This window comes from Podarcis muralis, chromosome 7, assembly GCF_964188315.1.
Source record: "Podarcis muralis chromosome 7, rPodMur119.hap1.1, whole genome shotgun sequence".
Classification (NCBI taxonomy): domain Eukaryota; kingdom Metazoa; phylum Chordata; class Lepidosauria; order Squamata; family Lacertidae; genus Podarcis; species Podarcis muralis.
In genome coordinates, this window is record NC_135661.1 from 14,647,986 (window position 1) to 14,665,035 (window position 17,050).

The following is a 17,050-nucleotide window of genomic DNA, read 5'->3' on the forward strand; positions in this document are numbered from 1 at the left end:
GACCTACTCTTTCATAGCGGAAAGTGTGGCATATCTCATTTCTAGAGAACCAACCCCAAAATCAAGAGTTTTATGTGGCACTTTGAAGACAGACATATTTGCTTCAACTTGGAGCTCTTTTATTAGTTATGTTAATAAGGAACACAACCGACAGCATCCTGCCTCATACTATGTATAAATCTGGAATGTTTAGCATCTCTTATTTATGGTTTAATACTGTATTCCCATCGTGTTCATGGCACTTACTGGCAATCTTATGCTTTCATATCTTGACGTGTAAACAGTTTTCCTGGCCTTATAGCACAGTTGGTTAGTGTGTGCTGCTGATAATGCCAAGGCTGCAGGTTTGATCCCAGGTATGGGACAGCTGCACATTCCTGCCTTGCAGAGGGTTAGACTAGATGATCCTCAGGGTTCCTTCCAACTCTCTGATAACGTTATATTCTTTGTCTCCCACTTGTAATAGAGCTTTGCTGTTAATATTATGCTGCTTTGCTGTTATCATTATGCTGTTACTATGAAGGATGCACTGTGCGGAGCTTGCTAACCACAAGGATTTGCCCTTGTGCGAAGGTACCGTATTTTTCGCCCTATAGGACGCACTTTTTCCCCTCCAAAAATGAAGGGGGGATGTGTGTGCGTCCTATGGGGCGAATGCAGGCTTTCGCTGAAGCCTGAAGAGCGAGAGGGGTCGGTGCACACCGACCCCTCTCGCTCTCCAGGCTTCAGGAGAGCCCCAGCGCCAGCCCCACGAGGTCGGGGGACAGAGGAAGGCGGAACGCCGCCATCTCGCTGTCTCCCGAAGTAGTTTGGAGGCCCCGCCGCCAGCCCCGCAAGTTCCGGGGACAGTGGGGAGGCGCAGCGCGTCTCCCCACTGTCCCCGGACCTGATCTGAAGGCAGGCGGCGGGGAGAAGAGCGCTTCTCCCCGCTGCCTGCCCCGCAAGCTCCGGGGACAGCTGGGAGGCACAGTGCGTCTTCCCACTGTCGCCGGACCTGGTCTGAAGGCGGGCTGCGGGGAGAATAGCGCTTCTCCCCGCTGCCGTCCCCACAAGCGCCTGGGGGAAAAATAATTTCCCTCCCTTTATTTCCCCCCAAAAAACTTGATGCATCCTATGGGCCGGTGCGTCCTATGGGGCGAAAAATACGGTAAATAGCTATGTGTTCTATTGTTACTTAGAATCATAAAATCACAGAACCACAGAGTGGGAAAGGACTCTGAGGATCATCTAGTCCAGGGTTTCCCAAACTTGTCTCTCCAGCTGCAATCCCCATCATCCCTGCCCCCTGGTCCTGCTAGCTAGGGATGATGGGAGTTGTAGTCCAAAAACAGCTGGAGAGACAAGTTTGGGAAACCCTGATCTAGTCCAACCCCTGCAATGCAGGAATATGCAGCTGTCCCATACAAGGATTGAACCTGCCACCTTGGCATTATCAGCACCACGCTCTGGTCCAGTGATGGCCAAACTTGGCTGTTTTGGGACTACAACTCCCATCATCCCTAGCTAACAGGACCAGTGGTCAGGGATGATGGGAATTGTAGTCCCAAAACAGCTGGAGGGCCAAGTTTGGCCATCACTGCTCTAGTCTAATGAACTGAACTTGATGCACTGCATTCGCCTTTGGAATAACTGTTACTGACTCAAAAATGACAAATATCTGCACTGCTGAAGACATTTTTATTATTCTGTACCTAGATATTATTCTTGAAAATAAATTTAAAAATCCAAAGAGAGCAGACGTTTCCTTACCTGATCCCTGGGGAGCAGTGCTGGAGAGGATCCACTTCACCAAGCAACACTTCATCAGAGCCTTGCGGGTGAGCCGCGGCTTCTGCCATTTCGCGTTCTCCTTCCTCCCGGGGGGAGTCTGGCCTGGATCACCCAGGAGGCTGCCATCGGTCTCCTTGCTGTCATCCTTAAAGAGAACAGGTACAAGAGGCCTCAGAATGGTGGTTTTCAACTTCTTCTTAGTCAAATACCGTATTTTTCGCACCATAGGACGCAGTTTTTCCGTCTTAAAAACTAAGGGGAAATGTGTGTGCGTCCTATGGAGCGAATGCAGGCTCCCTGGCTTCAGCGATAGCAAGGCAAAGCCTCCGAAGCCTGCGCTCCGGAGGCTTCCCGTTGCTTCCGCTGAAGCCAGGAGAGTCTGCTCTTTGAGGCTGGCGGGGGGGAAAGCAGCGCTTCCCCCATCGCCAGCCCCAGACGATGGGGGGCAGCAGGAAGGCGCGCGACGCCTTCCCGCTACTCTCCAACCCTCCTGCGCGCTTTTGCGGGAGATGGGGGAATTCCCCCACCTCCCGCAAAAGCAGGCAAAAGCCGTGCGCTCTTTAAAGGGGCTGTGCGGCTTTGCTGGCTTTTCTAGGAGGTGGGGGAATTCCCCCACCTCGCAGAAAAGCCCGCAGGAGCCGCGCACCCTTTAAAGAGCGAGCGGCTCTTGGGGGCTTTTCCCCAAGGAGGGAGAAGGGACTGACTGGCTGAGTCAGTCCCTTCTCCCTCCTGCGCGCTTTTGCGGGAGATGGGAGAATTCCCCCAACTCCCGCAAAAGCAGGCAAAAGCCGTGCGCTCTTTAAAGGGGCTGCGCGGCTTTGCTGGCTTTTCTAGGAGGTGGGGGGATTCCCCCACCTCGCAGAAAAGCCTGCAAGAGCCGCGCAGCCTTTACAGAGCGCGCAGCTCTTGGGGGCTTTTCCCCCTGCGGGCTTTTGCGGGAGATGGGGGAATTCCGGCACCTCCCGCAAAAGCAGGGAGGTCTTGGAGTAGCGCACAGGCTGCGTGCAGCCTGTCCACTGCTCCCAGAGCTGGGGGGGGGGATCATATTTTTTCCTTGATTTCCCCCCCCCCCGAAAACTAGGTGCGTCCTATGGTCCGGTGCGTCCAATCGTGCGAAAAATACGGTACTCCATGTCACACGTTGTGATATCCTGAGAAGCCCCAGCCCCATTCCCTCCCTGCTACCAAATAATAATAATAATAATAATACAATTTTATACCACCCTTCTTGGTTTAAAATATAAAAACACAAAAATACATACTATTGGAAAAAACAAACAGACAAACAAACCAATCCTACACACACACACACACACACACACAGTTTAAAAGACCATAGATTGCTTAATTAGCCAAAGGCCTGGAAAAAGAGGAATGTTTTTGCCTGTCACTTAAACATATACAGTGGTGCCCCGCAAGACGAAATTAATTCATTCCGCAAGTTTTGTCGTCTAGCGAATTTTTCGTCTTGCGAATTATTATTTAGACAAAGGAAACAAAGTCGCGAGACGTTTTCGTCTTGCGAAGCAAGCCCATAGGGAAATTCGTCTTGCGAGGCAACTCGCAAACGGAAAAACCTTTCGTCTAGCGAGTTTTTTGTCTTGCGAGGCATTCGTCTTGCGAGGTACCACTGTATAACGACAAGCCTCCCTGGGGAGGGAGAGCATTCCACAAGAGGGAAGCCATTGCAGAAAAGACCCGTTCTCATGTTGCCACCCTCCAGACTTCTCATGGTGGAGGCACACGAAGAAGAGCCTCAAATAATGATAGCAGGGTCTGGGGAGAAGCAGTCCTTGATGACAAACTATGTAGACACTAGTAATAAATTGGTAAAACACAGGGTACACCCTGCCTTTCACACTACTCACAAATTGAGACTGGATTTGTATATTCAGCCCCGAAAAATGGAAGATTCCAAGAGGCATCACAAGACTGGACTGGTCTACCAGGCACTTCCAGACCATTGCTATTTTCAGGTGTGATTCAGTTAGGTAAAGGTAAAGCAAATTCAGGTGACACTATTAAGTTGGTATTGGAATTAAGTCTCAGGTGGCAACACATACACACACCAAACTTTTTGCCATAAAGAAGGTGATGAGGAAAATGCACTGGAAAGTGTGGGTTAACACTGCCTTGATGCAACTCTGTATAACTGCTCCCAAAATACCAGAATGAATGCTCAATAAAAGCTCAATGTCTTCTATGTTTCCCACAAATTTTGTGCAAAACAAGTGCTCAGTAAACAGGGTGCCTGGAAGCAGCCTATGATTGGCAGGGCGCAGGGGATGGCCAGGAGAAGAGGGGAATATGAAGTGGCTGAAGTAAGAGACTGTAAGCTTCTTGTGGAACTCTTCAAGGTGCTCCCAGAGTTCTGGCTGAAAAACCCTGCATTAAATTAACAACCAGGGGGCTCTTCATAGAGATCCAATTCTGACAGGACAACTTGGTTTTTGCATAGTTCATCTTAACTTGCAAGGGAGAAGAAGGTCTGGCAAGTGTTAGAATCATAGAATCATTGAATTGTAGAGTTGGAAGGGACCCTGAGGGTCATCTAGTCCAACTCCCTGCAATGAAGAAATCTCAGCTCATGGATCCCTGACAGATGGCCATCCAACCGCTGCTTAAAAACCTCCAAGGAAGGAAAGTCCACAACCTTCCAAAGGAATCTGTTCCACTGTTGAACGGCTCTTACTGTCAGAAAGTTCTTCCTGATGTTGAGTCGAATTCTCCTTTCTTGTAACATGAAGCCATTGGTTGGGTCCTCCCCTCCAGAGCAGGAGAAAACAAGCTTGCTCCCTCTTCCATGTGACAGCCCTTGGGATATTTGAAGATGTGTTGATTTGGCAGCTCAGCTCTTGCAAACCTTATCTAGCTGATCTGACTTGCTAATACAGTACAATTGTTTCAGAAATTCATCAATAACATAATTGGAAGACACAAGATTTACCCACTCTGGAAGAATGGCAGATGAAGGTGATGGACTACATGGAATTGGCGGAAATGAGTGGCAGAATCCGAGACCAGGGAGAAGAGTCGGTGGAAGAAGATTGGAAGAAATTTAAAGACTATCTACAGAGATATTGTAAAATTAATGAATGTTAGAACGATGTTGGATTGAAATTAAGTGGTTTCTAGCTGTAATGGTTTAAAAGAATATGAAAAAATGGTTGTTGTGGTTTTTTTTATAAGTAAAAATTTAATGTTATAATAACGTAAGATTAAAGATCAGGGTAGAATAAAGAGGGAAAGAAACTGCTGAGCTAATAAATTGAACTGGAATACAAAAAAGGGAGGTATGAGGAGGTCCGGGAAACAAGTAAATGAAAAATAATGTGATGAAAAGATTGATTGCTTTTAACTACTTTTATTTTGTATTTTTTCTTTTTTCTTTTTCTATTTTGTAATGTAAAAATCCTAATAAAAATTTTATAAAAAGAAATTCATCAATAACATAAAACCAAAGAAAAGCTAAAGAAGAGGCAGTAGCTATATGCCTCAAAAAACCAGTTAGCAGATTGGTATCAGGCATTACCAGCTTAAAAAGCAGCTGGGTCATTCACTGTCTCAACTCAGATCAAAACTGGTTTGAGGGAAAATGCATCAAAGCACAATATTTCATTTAAAAAAACCTATAAAGCTTTGTTCTAGATGAACTGTTTATTGCGTGTTTATCTTGATTTGTTAGCATGAAGGTGCCACCCACACTTAAAGCACATAGGTTCCACAAACAATCCTGGGAACCACAGTTTACCCTTTACTGAGCTACCTTTAACAAACTACAGTTCCCATGATTCTTTGGAAAAAGCAGCGTGTTTTTGATGGACTATATGGAACTGGCAGAAATGACCGGCAGAATCCGAGATCCAGGGAGAAGAGTTGGTGTAAGAAGATTGGAAGAAATTTAAAGACTATCTACAGAAATATTGTAAAATTAATGAATGTTAGAATGATGTCGGATTAAAAGTTAAGTGGTTTTTGGCTATAAGGAATATGAAAAAAATGGATTATTAACAGGTAAAAATTTAATGTTACAATATTTTAAGATTAAAGACTAGGATAAACAAAGAGGGAAAGGATTTGCTGAACTAACAAGTTGAATTGGAATACAAAAAGGGAGGTGTGAGGAGGTCCGGGAAACAAGCAAATGAAAGATAAGTGATGGAAAGATGGAATTGTTTTTTTTAACTATTTTTATTTTGTATTTTTCTTTTTTTTTCATTTTGTAATATTTGGAAATTTCAATAAATATCTTTTTTTTAAAAAAGGAAAAAGCAGCGTGTTTTTTTAATGTGTTCTTAAAGTATGGTGTGGGTGTGACCAAAGTTTGTGGGGAGGTTAGATACTGGTGACTGAAGCATTCATTCTGATCTGTTTGCGGGGAGGTTAGACAATGTTGCATCAAGTAATTGCTGTTCCAGACTGCCTGGTACATCTTTCTTACTGAAAATTGTTTGATTCAGGAGAGAAGTGGTTTGTTGCAAAAGAACTCCAGATCAACTTTCGTTGTACAACCTGAATATGCCGAAATGCGATTAAATCGCACCCAAAAATAGCAACAGCCTGGAAGTGCCCCGAGAAGGTGAAATCCTGTAGAGCGAGTGAAAGTCTGGCCAAGCGGGAAATGAATTCAAGCTCCTGGGATCTTTTCCTGCAGTTAGCTGTCCAAGTTTATTGTTTCTTCCAGCCAAGCTGATTTCTCCCTCCCACCTACCCAGTTTTGTGTCTGGGCATGTGACTGATTCTGCCACCTTTCCTTTCTGGGACCAACAATGGCCGACTTCCTCATCCCTGACTTTTGCATGGCTATAGAAGGGTTTGGCTTCTTGTATAGTGGTCTCCGTTTCCTTGAGGGAGGACTTTTGGCAAAAGATGGGCTGCACCTCACAGCAGTTGGCAAGAATGCGTTTGCTAAGCGTCTTGAGAACCTGATCAGGAGAGCTTTAAACTAGATCTTGAAGGGGAGGTTGACAACATTACAAACGACAGAAGAACACCTGATACTGGGGATAATAGCCTCATTGGCGCACAGGAAACTGAAGTGGTCTCCAGAAAGCTGCTAAAGGGCAAGAAACTACAAGAAGGAAGCTGCTGGAGGGAAGACTCATGGTTTAAGTTGTCTCTACACAAATACGCAGTGTATGGGAAACAAGCAAGACAAATTTAACACAGGATGGCAAATATTACCTGACAGTCTTTACTGAAACCTGGTGGGATTTGACTCATGACTGGAATGTAAGAATTGAGGGATATAACCTATTTAAAGGAAAAGACCAAACAGGGAGGGGGGGAGGAGTAGCACTATATGTAAAGGATGTGTAGAAATCCATGACCTGCAGCATGGAAAGCTGAGTGAATGGGTAAAAACTGTTGAAGAAATAAACAACAGTAACCTTACTGTAAGGGTCTGCTGTAGACTGCTTGGCAATCTGCCTTCCTAGGGTCTTTTGTGGATCAGGGGAATGCTGTGGACACAGTGTATCTTGAGTTCAGTAAGACTTTTGACAAAGTCCCCCATAATATTCCCGCGAGGAAGCTGGTAAAATGTGGGTTGAATGAGGTAACTGTTAGGTGAATTTGTAGCTGGTTGACTGACCGAATCCAAAGAGTATTCATTAATGGAATCATCATCCTGGGACGCGGGTGGCGCTGTGGGTAAAAGCCTCAGCGCCTAGGGCTTGCCGATCGAAAGGTCAGCGGTTCGAATCCCCGCGGCGGGGTGCGCTCCCACTGCTCAGTCCCACGCCTGCCAACCTAGCAGTTCGAAAGCACCCCCGAGTGCAAGTAGATAAATAGGGACCGCTTACTAGCGGGAAGGTAAACAGTGTTTCCGTGTGCGGCTCTGGCTTACCAGAGCAGCGATGTCACGCTGGCCAAGTGACCCGGAAGTGTCTCCGGACAGCGCTGGCCTCCGGCCTCTTGAGTGAGATGGGTGCACAACCCTAGAGTCTGTCAAGACTGGCCCGTATGGGCAGGGGTACCTTTACCTTCACCTATCCTGGGGAAAAGTGACAAGTAGGGTACCATGGTGTTCTGTCCTGGGCCCATTATTATTCAACATCTTTATAAACAACTTGGATGAAGGAATTGAAGGGATGCTCATCAAATTTGCGGAAGACACCAAACTGAGAGGGGTAGCTAATGCCACAGAGGACAGATTCAGAATTCAAAATGATATTAACAGATTGGAGAAATAAGCACAAACTAACAAAATTTCAGTAGGCCCAAATGTAAGGTTCTGCACTTAGGCAGGAAGAACCAGATGCCCAAATATAGGATGACGACACCTGGCTTACTAGCAGTACGTGTGAAAAGGATCTAGGGGTCTCGGTGGACCACAAGCTTAACATGAGTCAGCAGTGTGATGCAGCAAAAACAACAAAAGGTAATGGCATGCTAGGCTGCATCAACAGAAGTATAGTGTCCAGATTAGTACCACTCTATTCTGCCTTGGTCAGACCACACCCAGAATACTGTGTCCAATTTTGGGCACCACAATTTAAGGAGGATGTTGACAAGCTGGAAGGTGTGCAGATGAGGGTGACCTGGATGATGATGAGGGACACCTGAAGGAGCCAAACCTGATGAGGAACACCTGAAGGAGCTGGGTATGTTTAGCCTGGGGAAAAGGAGACTGCGAAGAGATATGATAGCCATCTTCAAATATTCAAGGGCTGTCACATGGAAGATGGAGCAAGCTTGTTTCTCCAGTTCTGGAGGAGAGGACCTGAACCAATGGCTTCAAGTGACAAGAAAGGAGATTCCAATTAAGCATCAGGAATAACTTTCTGACAGTAAGAGCTGCTCAACAGTGGAACAGTCTCCCTCGGGAGGTTGTAGACTCCTTCCTTGGAGGTTTTTAAGCGGAGATTGAATGGCCATCTGTCAGCTGAGATTCCTGCATTGCAGGGGGTTGGACTAGATGACCCTTGGTGTCCCTTCCACCTCTACAATTCTTTGATTCTATTATTATTGCTTGCATGCATACCATCATCATTCCGGCAAAAAGGAAAGTGGGAGCAAGTGGTTAATGCACCTCTGCAGCCAAGCTAACTTTCTGAGCCTCTCTTGAGATACTCCATAAATTGGCCCTTTTCCTCAACAACATTCCAAACAAAGGACAGGTTTGGCTTGGCTTCTGTTCTGCTAAGGTGACTACTCTGCCAAAGGGCAGCAAATCCTCACCACACCCTGTTGCAAGCTAGCTGCTGTAGATGCTTCCTCATGCACACCTTGTTTAAAAATAGGCCACGGTGCTGCTGCCGATGTGTTCTGGATTCTAGCCTGCCTGGCTGCAGAGACACAGCGGATGATTCAACCCTCTGAAGTGGTTTTGTGTTCAGCTAAAGCATCTTTCATAGCTGGAGAGCAAGCCTAGCTTTCAGAGAAGTGGGGGAAGCTGTGCATCATTTTCTGAAAAGCACTTTTAACATGCAGGTGCCATTTTAGGTCTGGCTGATGTTACCTCCTTTATATTCAGATTCCATGTTCCCACTCCAGTTAGCTCATTTTTGCTTCTGGATTTGATTTTGCCTCCGGGTCACAGGCAGCTGTATTATTTCAACAAATCTTTTCAGACTATGACTTGCATTAAAACATTTACTCATTTACTGAACTTCTTAAATTAGGTTGTAACTTAGGTCTTTAAGGGGTCATAATGCTTGGTGACAGTCAGCTCCTCAAGGCAGTGAGTTAACATTTGTTATGAAGAGCAGGAAACTCTCCCCTCTCTCACCCCCAGAAATGTAAAACTTGATGTAATGTAAACCTTTGCCAAGCTGATGTCCTCCAGATGTTTTGAACTACAATTCCCATCAGCCTCAGCCTGCACACTGTAAAGGTAAAGGTAAAGGTACCCCTGCCCGTACGGGCCAGTCTTGACAGACTCTAGGGTTGTGCGCCCATCTCACTCAAGAGGCCGGGGGCCAGCGCTGTCCGGAGACACTTCCGGGTCACGTGGCCAGCGTGACATCACTGCTCTGGCGAGCCAGAGCCGCACACGGAAACGCCATTTACCTTCCCGCTAGTAAGCGGTCCCTATTTATCTACTTGCACTTAAGAGTGCTTTCGAACTGCTAGGTTGGCAGGCGCTGGGACCGAACAACGGGAGCGCACCCCACCGTGGGGATTCGAACCGCCGACCTTTCGATCGGCAAGCCCTAGGCGCTGAGGCTTTTACCCACAGCGCCACCCGCGTCCTCCAGATGTTTTGAACTACAATTCCCATCAGCCCCAGCCTGCACACTGTAGTCCAAGACAATTGGCAGTCACCAAGTTGGTTCAGGCTGTCTTGTTGGCATGTTATGCAAAAAAGCCCTCTGGGCACGGTTTGATGTTTCTATGCCAACAAAATATATTCAATGTAGGTTTTAGCAGAAACAGTGGATCATCCTACATTCCTTCTTAAAACAGGGAGACATAAGGGGAAAAATGATTTGAGATTGGTGAGAACAACAAAGTGCAGTACAGTAGTATCTTGGTTATCAAACGTAATCCGTTCCGGAAGACTGTTCGACTTCTGAAATGTTTGAAAATCGAGGCGCAAAGGTCTGGCTGCAACTGAAAAACTGAAAAACACGCAGCGGAAGCCGTTCGACTGCCAATGCACGTTCGAAAATGGAAGAAATTACTTCCAGTTTTTCGGCATTCGGAAACCGAAACTTCCGGCTTCCAAGACGCTCAAAAACTGAGGTACCACTGTATTAACATGTTCTATTTTTACAAGAAGCAGCTTCAGAACATAGACCAGCAAATGTTTGTCCAAGTGCAGATGACAATGAACTAAGAAGTACATATAACTGACCAGGTAAACAGGTCATTATATTCTACCTATCTTTTTGCTGGATCCTTCTCTCTGTATTCATCAATAATTCAGACAAGCGTCTCCCCCTTTTGTTTTCGGCATTCGCAGGTTGTTCATTATTTATTGGTGTTGGCCTTGTTGCCACTGGCTGGCACACCTGTTTCAAAAGCCAGCGTCACAGGAAGATCAAGCCGCTCTTTGAAGGAGGCCCATTCCGCAAAGAGCCACAGAGTCTCAACAATCCCAAAAAAGGTTCTGTCACAAGACAGTATTTGGTCATGAGTGGCAGGCAGGGACCATAACCAGCCTTAGAGTTCAGGGGGCAGGGCACCATAAAGGGGGGGGGGGTAGTTCATCCCTAAGGTAAAGGTACCCCTGCCCGTACGGGCCAGTCTTGCCAGACTCTAGGGTTGTGCGCCCATCTCACTCAAGAGGCTGGGGGCCAGCGCTGTCCGGAGACACTTCCGGGTCACGTGGCCAGCGTGACAAAGCTGCATCTGGCAAGCCAGCGCAGCACACGGAAACGCCGTTTACCTTCCCGCCAGTAAGCGGTCCCTATTTATCTACTTGCACCCGGGGGTGCTTTCGAACTGCTAGGTTGGCAGGCGCTGGGACCGAACGACGGGAGCGCACCCCACCGCGGGGATTCGAACCTCCGACCTTTCGATCGGCAAGCCCTAGGCGCTGAGGCTTTTACCCACAGTGCCACCCGCGTCCCTTAGTTCATCCCTATGTACATATTTATGTTTTACTTGTATTCATTAAGGCTATAATTAACGATGAGAATGGCCATCATTATTACTGTTACCTGCACAGGCATTGCAGCAGAGCTAGGCCAAGTTGCCAGAGCAAACCATTCTCCTACTTCCTCTCCTATTCTTCACTTCTTTGTCTTCATCCTTCCATCTACCCAGCCTCTGACTGCCTTTCCTGTCCCCTCCCTTTTCTCTTCGTCATCCTCCCTCAACTCCATTCATTTTCTTGTTCCCTCCATCCTGCTCCACCACATCCTTCCTTTTTATATTTCACTACTTTTTTTGTGTGTGTGTCGACCACAGCAAACTATGGCAAGTTCTTAAAGAAATGGGAGTGCCTGATCACCTCATCTGTCTCCTGAGAAATCTCTATGTGGGACAAGAAGCTACAGTTAGAACTGGATATGGAGCAACTGATTGGTTCAAAATTGGGAAAGGAGTACGACAAGGCTGTATATTGTCCCCCTGCTTATTTAACTTATATGCAGAATTCATCATGCGAAAGGCTGGACTGGATGAATCCCAAGCCGGAATTAAGATCGCCGGGAGAAATATCAACAACCTCAGATATGCAGATGACGCAACCTTGATGGCAGAAAGTGAGGAGCAATTAAAGAACCTTTTAATGAGGGTGAAAGAGGAGAGCGCAAAATATGGTCTGAAGCTCAACATCAAAAAAACGAAGATCATGGCCACTGGTCCCATCACCTCCTGGCAAATAGAAGGGGAAGAAATGGAGGCAGTGAGAGATTTTAATTTCTTGGGCTCCATGATCACTGCAGATGGTGACAGCAGTCACGAAATTAAAAGACGCCTGCTCCTTGGGAGAAAGGCGATGGCAAATCTAGACAACATCTTAAAAAGTAGAGACATCACCTTACCAACAAAGGTCCGTATAGTTAAAGCCATGGTTTTCCCAGTAGTGATGTATGGAAGTGAGAGCTGGACCATAAAGAAGGCTGATCGCCGAAGAATTGATGCTTTTGAATTATGGTGCTGGAGGAGACTCTTGAGAGTCCCATGGACTGCAAGAAGATCAAACGCATCCATTCTTAAGGAAATCAGACCTGAGTGCTCACTGGAAGGACAGATCGTGAAGTTGAGGCTCCAATACTTTGGCCACCTCATGAGAAGAGAAGACTCCCTGGAAAAGACCCTGATGTTGGGAAAGATGGAGGGCACAAGGAGAAGGGGACGACAGAGGATGAGATGGTTGGATAGTGTTCTCGAAGCTACAAACATGAGCCTGACCAAACTGCGGGAGGCGGTGGAAGACAGGAGTGCCTGGCGTGCTCTGGTCCATGGGGTCACGAAGAGTCGGACACGACTAAACAACTAAACAACAACAACTTTTTTTTTTGCTCCCCATCCTACATTTATTCACTTCTCTTCCATTTCTCCCTTTCCCCACTTCTCTCCAGCCACTGTCCCTTCTCTCTGTGTTCCAGATCCTCCAACCAGCAAAACAAGTACTCTACTCTCCTCTCCCACCTCCCCAATAAGTATGTGTATTTACACAATTTTAAATTGGTGGATTAGTGCAAAACATCTGTATGGCACCAGGTTGGGGAAGTCTGTTCTAGAGGGTTCTAACTAGGTGTTTGTTACCTGGCCTGAAATGCCCAGTGTTCCTTCATCCAACTGCTACCTTTGATAGCATGAGGAGCAGGAAAGTAATTCACAAGTCATGAGCCAGGAAAAATCAACCAATCAAGGCAGGGCTTCAGGGAGCTCTGAAGTCCCACTCAGCCAGGAGTCTGCACTCAGCGGCTCAGTGTGAATCTCCTTCTAATCAGCCTCTGTGAGAGTCAGACAGGGATACCAATTCCCTCCCTGCATTGAGGAACAGTTGAAGGAGCTGGGTATGTTTAGCCTAGAAAAGAGAAGATTAAGAGGAGATATGATAGCCATCTTCAAATATTCAAGGGCTGTCACCTGAAAGACGGAGCAAGCTTGTTTTCTCTTGTTCTGGAGGGGAGGACTCAAGTCACAAGAAAGGAGATTTTGACTAAACATCAGGAATAACTTTCTGACAGTAAGAGCTGTTCAAGAGTGGAATGGTCTCCCTCGGGAGGCTGTGGACTCTCCCCCCCCCCTTGGAGGTTTTTAAGCAGAGGTTGGATGGCCGTCTGACATGGATGCCTTAGTTGAGATTCCTGCATTGCAGGGGGTTGGACTAGATGACCGTTGGGGTCCCTTCCAATTCTATGATTCTATGTGTAAACTCTAAACAAATCCATAGTGGAGTCCCTTAGACTGTTGGATAGCATCCTGTAGGCCTCCTTCCAGCAACTCCTGCAGCCAAGCTGGTGTCAAATGTATTGCTCTGTTTTCATTTGGACCACATCAGCAAGGGCGAGAGGAGGATATTGTCGTCTGGGCAGCCCAGGACCTCCATACACACTACCCAGGACTGCACCCACTTTGGTGCTGGTAACACAGCGGTTTAACTTCACCCCTGGAGGCGCACTCCATTGTCTCTCAAGACAGACAGATGCTAACAACAACTGCTGCTGGGTATTTGCACACATGAGGCTTAATACGTGTTTGATGCCTCTTTCACGCACGGTGCTTGTTGATCATCCTGAATAAGAACCTAGGAAGCTGCCTTATACCAAGTCAGGCCATTGGCCCATCTAACTCAGTATGATCTACACTGACTGGCAGTGGCTCTTCAGAGTTGCAGGCAGGGAAAACTGCCAGCCCTACCTGGAGACGGCAGGGATTGAAACTGGACCTTCTGCTTGCAAAGAAGATGCTCTGCTCTTGTTGTGGGAACAGGCATTCTGGACCAGTGTAAGTTTTTATGGGCTTGCCTTTCAAGCCAATCTAAGCAAAAAACACTCCATCCCTCCTGCTTGTGCAAATGCATCTCCAGCCACTGCCCTCTCAAGCTGGAAAAACTTCCATGATCTGCTGAGAGCTGGATTACCAGTTTCTAACATCTTTTATGCAAGTCTACCATATGTTCCGTGGGCAATTGTTCTCAGTTCCTTTTCGGCTGCCTTGCAGTAAGAGAGAGGTGAATCTGTCCTTTTCAGTTTCTCTCGGTTTCTAATTTTCCCCATCTTAAATTCAGTTCTCCACATTTCTATATCAATTTGTATTAGTTATCATGAAATTCATTAGCATTTTAGTGCAAATTTATCCTAAAGCCTTAGTTTTTACATGCAATTTCCCCTAATATGTTTTCCCTAAAATAATGTGTTTTTATCTGCTATTTTCATTAGTATATGCATTTATATGCACACCTTCCCCTAGTACATGCATTTTTGCATACATTTCTTGGCTGGGAGAACTGCTCTGCAAAAATCAGATAAGTGTGAATTTTGAAGGTTGATTTATATATTGTTTCAGGAAGTGCAAATTAGGTAGGTTCACTTTTAAATGCAAACTCATCCCCCCCCCCCCGTATTATAATTGCAATTGACATAAAAATGGGGGGGGGGGAGAGGTCATTCCCAATTTTCAGCTTTGTGCTTTTGTTTAGTGCAAAAAGCAGTAAGGTAAAGGTAAAGGTACCCCTGCCCGTACGGGCCAGTCTTGACAGACTCTAGGGTTGTGCGCTCATCTCACTCTATAGGCCGGGAGCCAGCGCTGTCCGCAGACACTTCCGGGTCACGTGGCCAGCGTGACATCGCTGCTCTGGCAAGCCAGCGCAGCACACGGAAACGCCGTTTACCTTCCCGCTGGTAAGCGGTCCCTATTTATCTACTTGCACCCGAAGGTGCTTTCGAACTGCTAGGTTGGCAGGCGCTGGGACTGAACGATGGGAGCGCACCCTGCCGCGGGGATTCGAACCACGACCTTTCGATCGGCAAGTCCTAGGCGCTGAGGCTTTAACCCACAGCGCCACCCGCGTCCCTAGCGCCACCCGCGTAAAAAGCAGTAAGAGGAAGCAAACTCTTGAACCAGTCCGTGGTCTTTCTCTAGGTCATCTTTTCACACTCTGAGTTGCTACCAACACAAGTGTGCTCTTAACAGGCTCTACAGACAATCCAGGTTCCCTGACAAGCACATCCCTGTGACACATGCAAAGATATTATTTGCTTCATTCATACTTTATGCTTTTAAACGTACACCTAAAGCAGATAATGGGTGAAGGGTCTTCACTGCTTGTCTTCTTCTGCCATGATGGTCATGTTCTGCCTGCACTGTCAGAGGCAACAAACCTCTGAACGCCAGTTGCTGGGAACTGGAAAGGTGGAGTGAGGTTGGGCTCATGCCCGGCTTATGGGCTTCCCCTTGGGGCATCTAGTTGGCTGTGGAGATGGGCCCTTGGCCTGATCCAGCTGAGCTGTCCTTACAAAGTCAGTGTAGTCTTATGGGCTATTGCATTCATCCCTTGTTAACCTCCCCTCCCTTCTCCTGATGTCTTCCTCCTCATTCACCCCTTTGTGTAACTTTAAAAAAAGGTAAAGGTACCCCTGCCCATACGGGCCAGTCTTGACAGACTCTAGGGTTGTGCGCCCATCTCACTTAAGAGGCCGGGGGCCAGCGCTGTCCGGAGAGACTTCCGGGTCACGTGGCCAGCATGACAAAGCTGCATCTGGCAAGCCAGCGCAGCACACGGAAACGCCGTTTACCTTCCTGCCAGTAAGCGGTCCCTATTTATCTACTTGCACCCGGGGGTGCTTTCGAACTGCTAGGTTGGCAGGCGCTGGGACCGAGCAGCGGGAGCGCACCCCACCGCGGGGATTCGAATCGCCGACCTTTCGATCAGCAAGCCCTAGGCGCTGAGGCTTTTACCCACAGCGCCACCAGCGTCCCAATTTGTGTAACTTTAGACTAGCATAAATTTAATGAAGGCAAGGACCTGTTTTACTTGTTTGCTTATGTCGTTCTATAAATAATATCCTAAAGGCTCTCAATGGCCACTAGCCATGCTGGCTATCCTCTGCGTCCAGGGCTGGAGGCTGAATGTCTCTGAATACCAGCTGCTGAGAATCACAAATGGGGAGAGTGCAGTTGTGCTCACGTCTTGTTTGGGAGCCTTCCTACTAGGGCATTTGGTTGGCGGCTGTGATGACAGGATGCTGGACCAGAGAGATGCTTTGGCCGATACAGCAGCCAGGCTCTTCTTATGTTCTCTCTCTCTCTCATCTGTGCTGCCTGAAAGAGAGGTTGCCCTCCCCCCTCAGCAGAAAAAAGTGGGGGGGGGGGTCAGTTGGCATAGCAGCTGCTTCAGCTGGCAGCTGCTCTTTGAGATAAGAAAGGCATCAGTCACTGAAGCTGGCATTGGGTTCACCCAAGAGGACTGTGTGGCTTAAGAAGAAGGAGACAAATGGAGAAGGAGATAGAGGAATGGTGGGGTCAGAGGCTAATAGGAAGCTCTGGGGTCCAATGTGGGGGGGGGGGAGCAAGAATAGTTTGAGCAAAGGGAAGGAGGAGAAATTTCAGATTTGGGGGGAGAGGCCAAGTCTCACTGCCAGACTTTCCCAACCTTGCGCCCTCCGCCTGTTTGGTACTACAACTCCCGTCAGCCCCAGTCAGTATGTAGGTTGGAGGTGGCTGATATGGGTTCTTCCGCTGCACAAAGAGTGTTACAACTTCTCGTTCAGGGATGGAGAACGTTTGGGCCTCCAGATGTTGCTCGCAGCATTCCTGACCATTGGCCATGTAAACTGGAGCTGGTGGAAGCTGGACTCTAAAAACATCTGGAGGGACACAGGTCCCACAACCTAGGTTCATTCTTGCAACAGCCCTATGAAACATGTTGCTATTA

At 47.3% G+C, this 17,050-nt stretch overlaps 1 protein-coding gene across 3 annotated transcripts in view; it reads right to left on the reverse strand.

Annotated features, from left to right (window-relative positions):
- Nucleotides 1-17,050, reverse strand: part of KCNIP3 (potassium voltage-gated channel interacting protein 3) — a 129,760-nt gene that overhangs the window by 95,065 nt on the left and 17,645 nt on the right. For all 3 annotated transcript variants that reach the window (XM_077931255.1, XM_028741073.2, XM_077931256.1), the window contains exon 2: nucleotides 1,750-1,915. In XM_077931255.1, coding sequence (XP_077787381.1) covers nucleotides 1,750-1,915 — 166 coding nt within the window. The remainder of the gene's footprint in view (nucleotides 1-1,749; nucleotides 1,916-17,050) is intronic.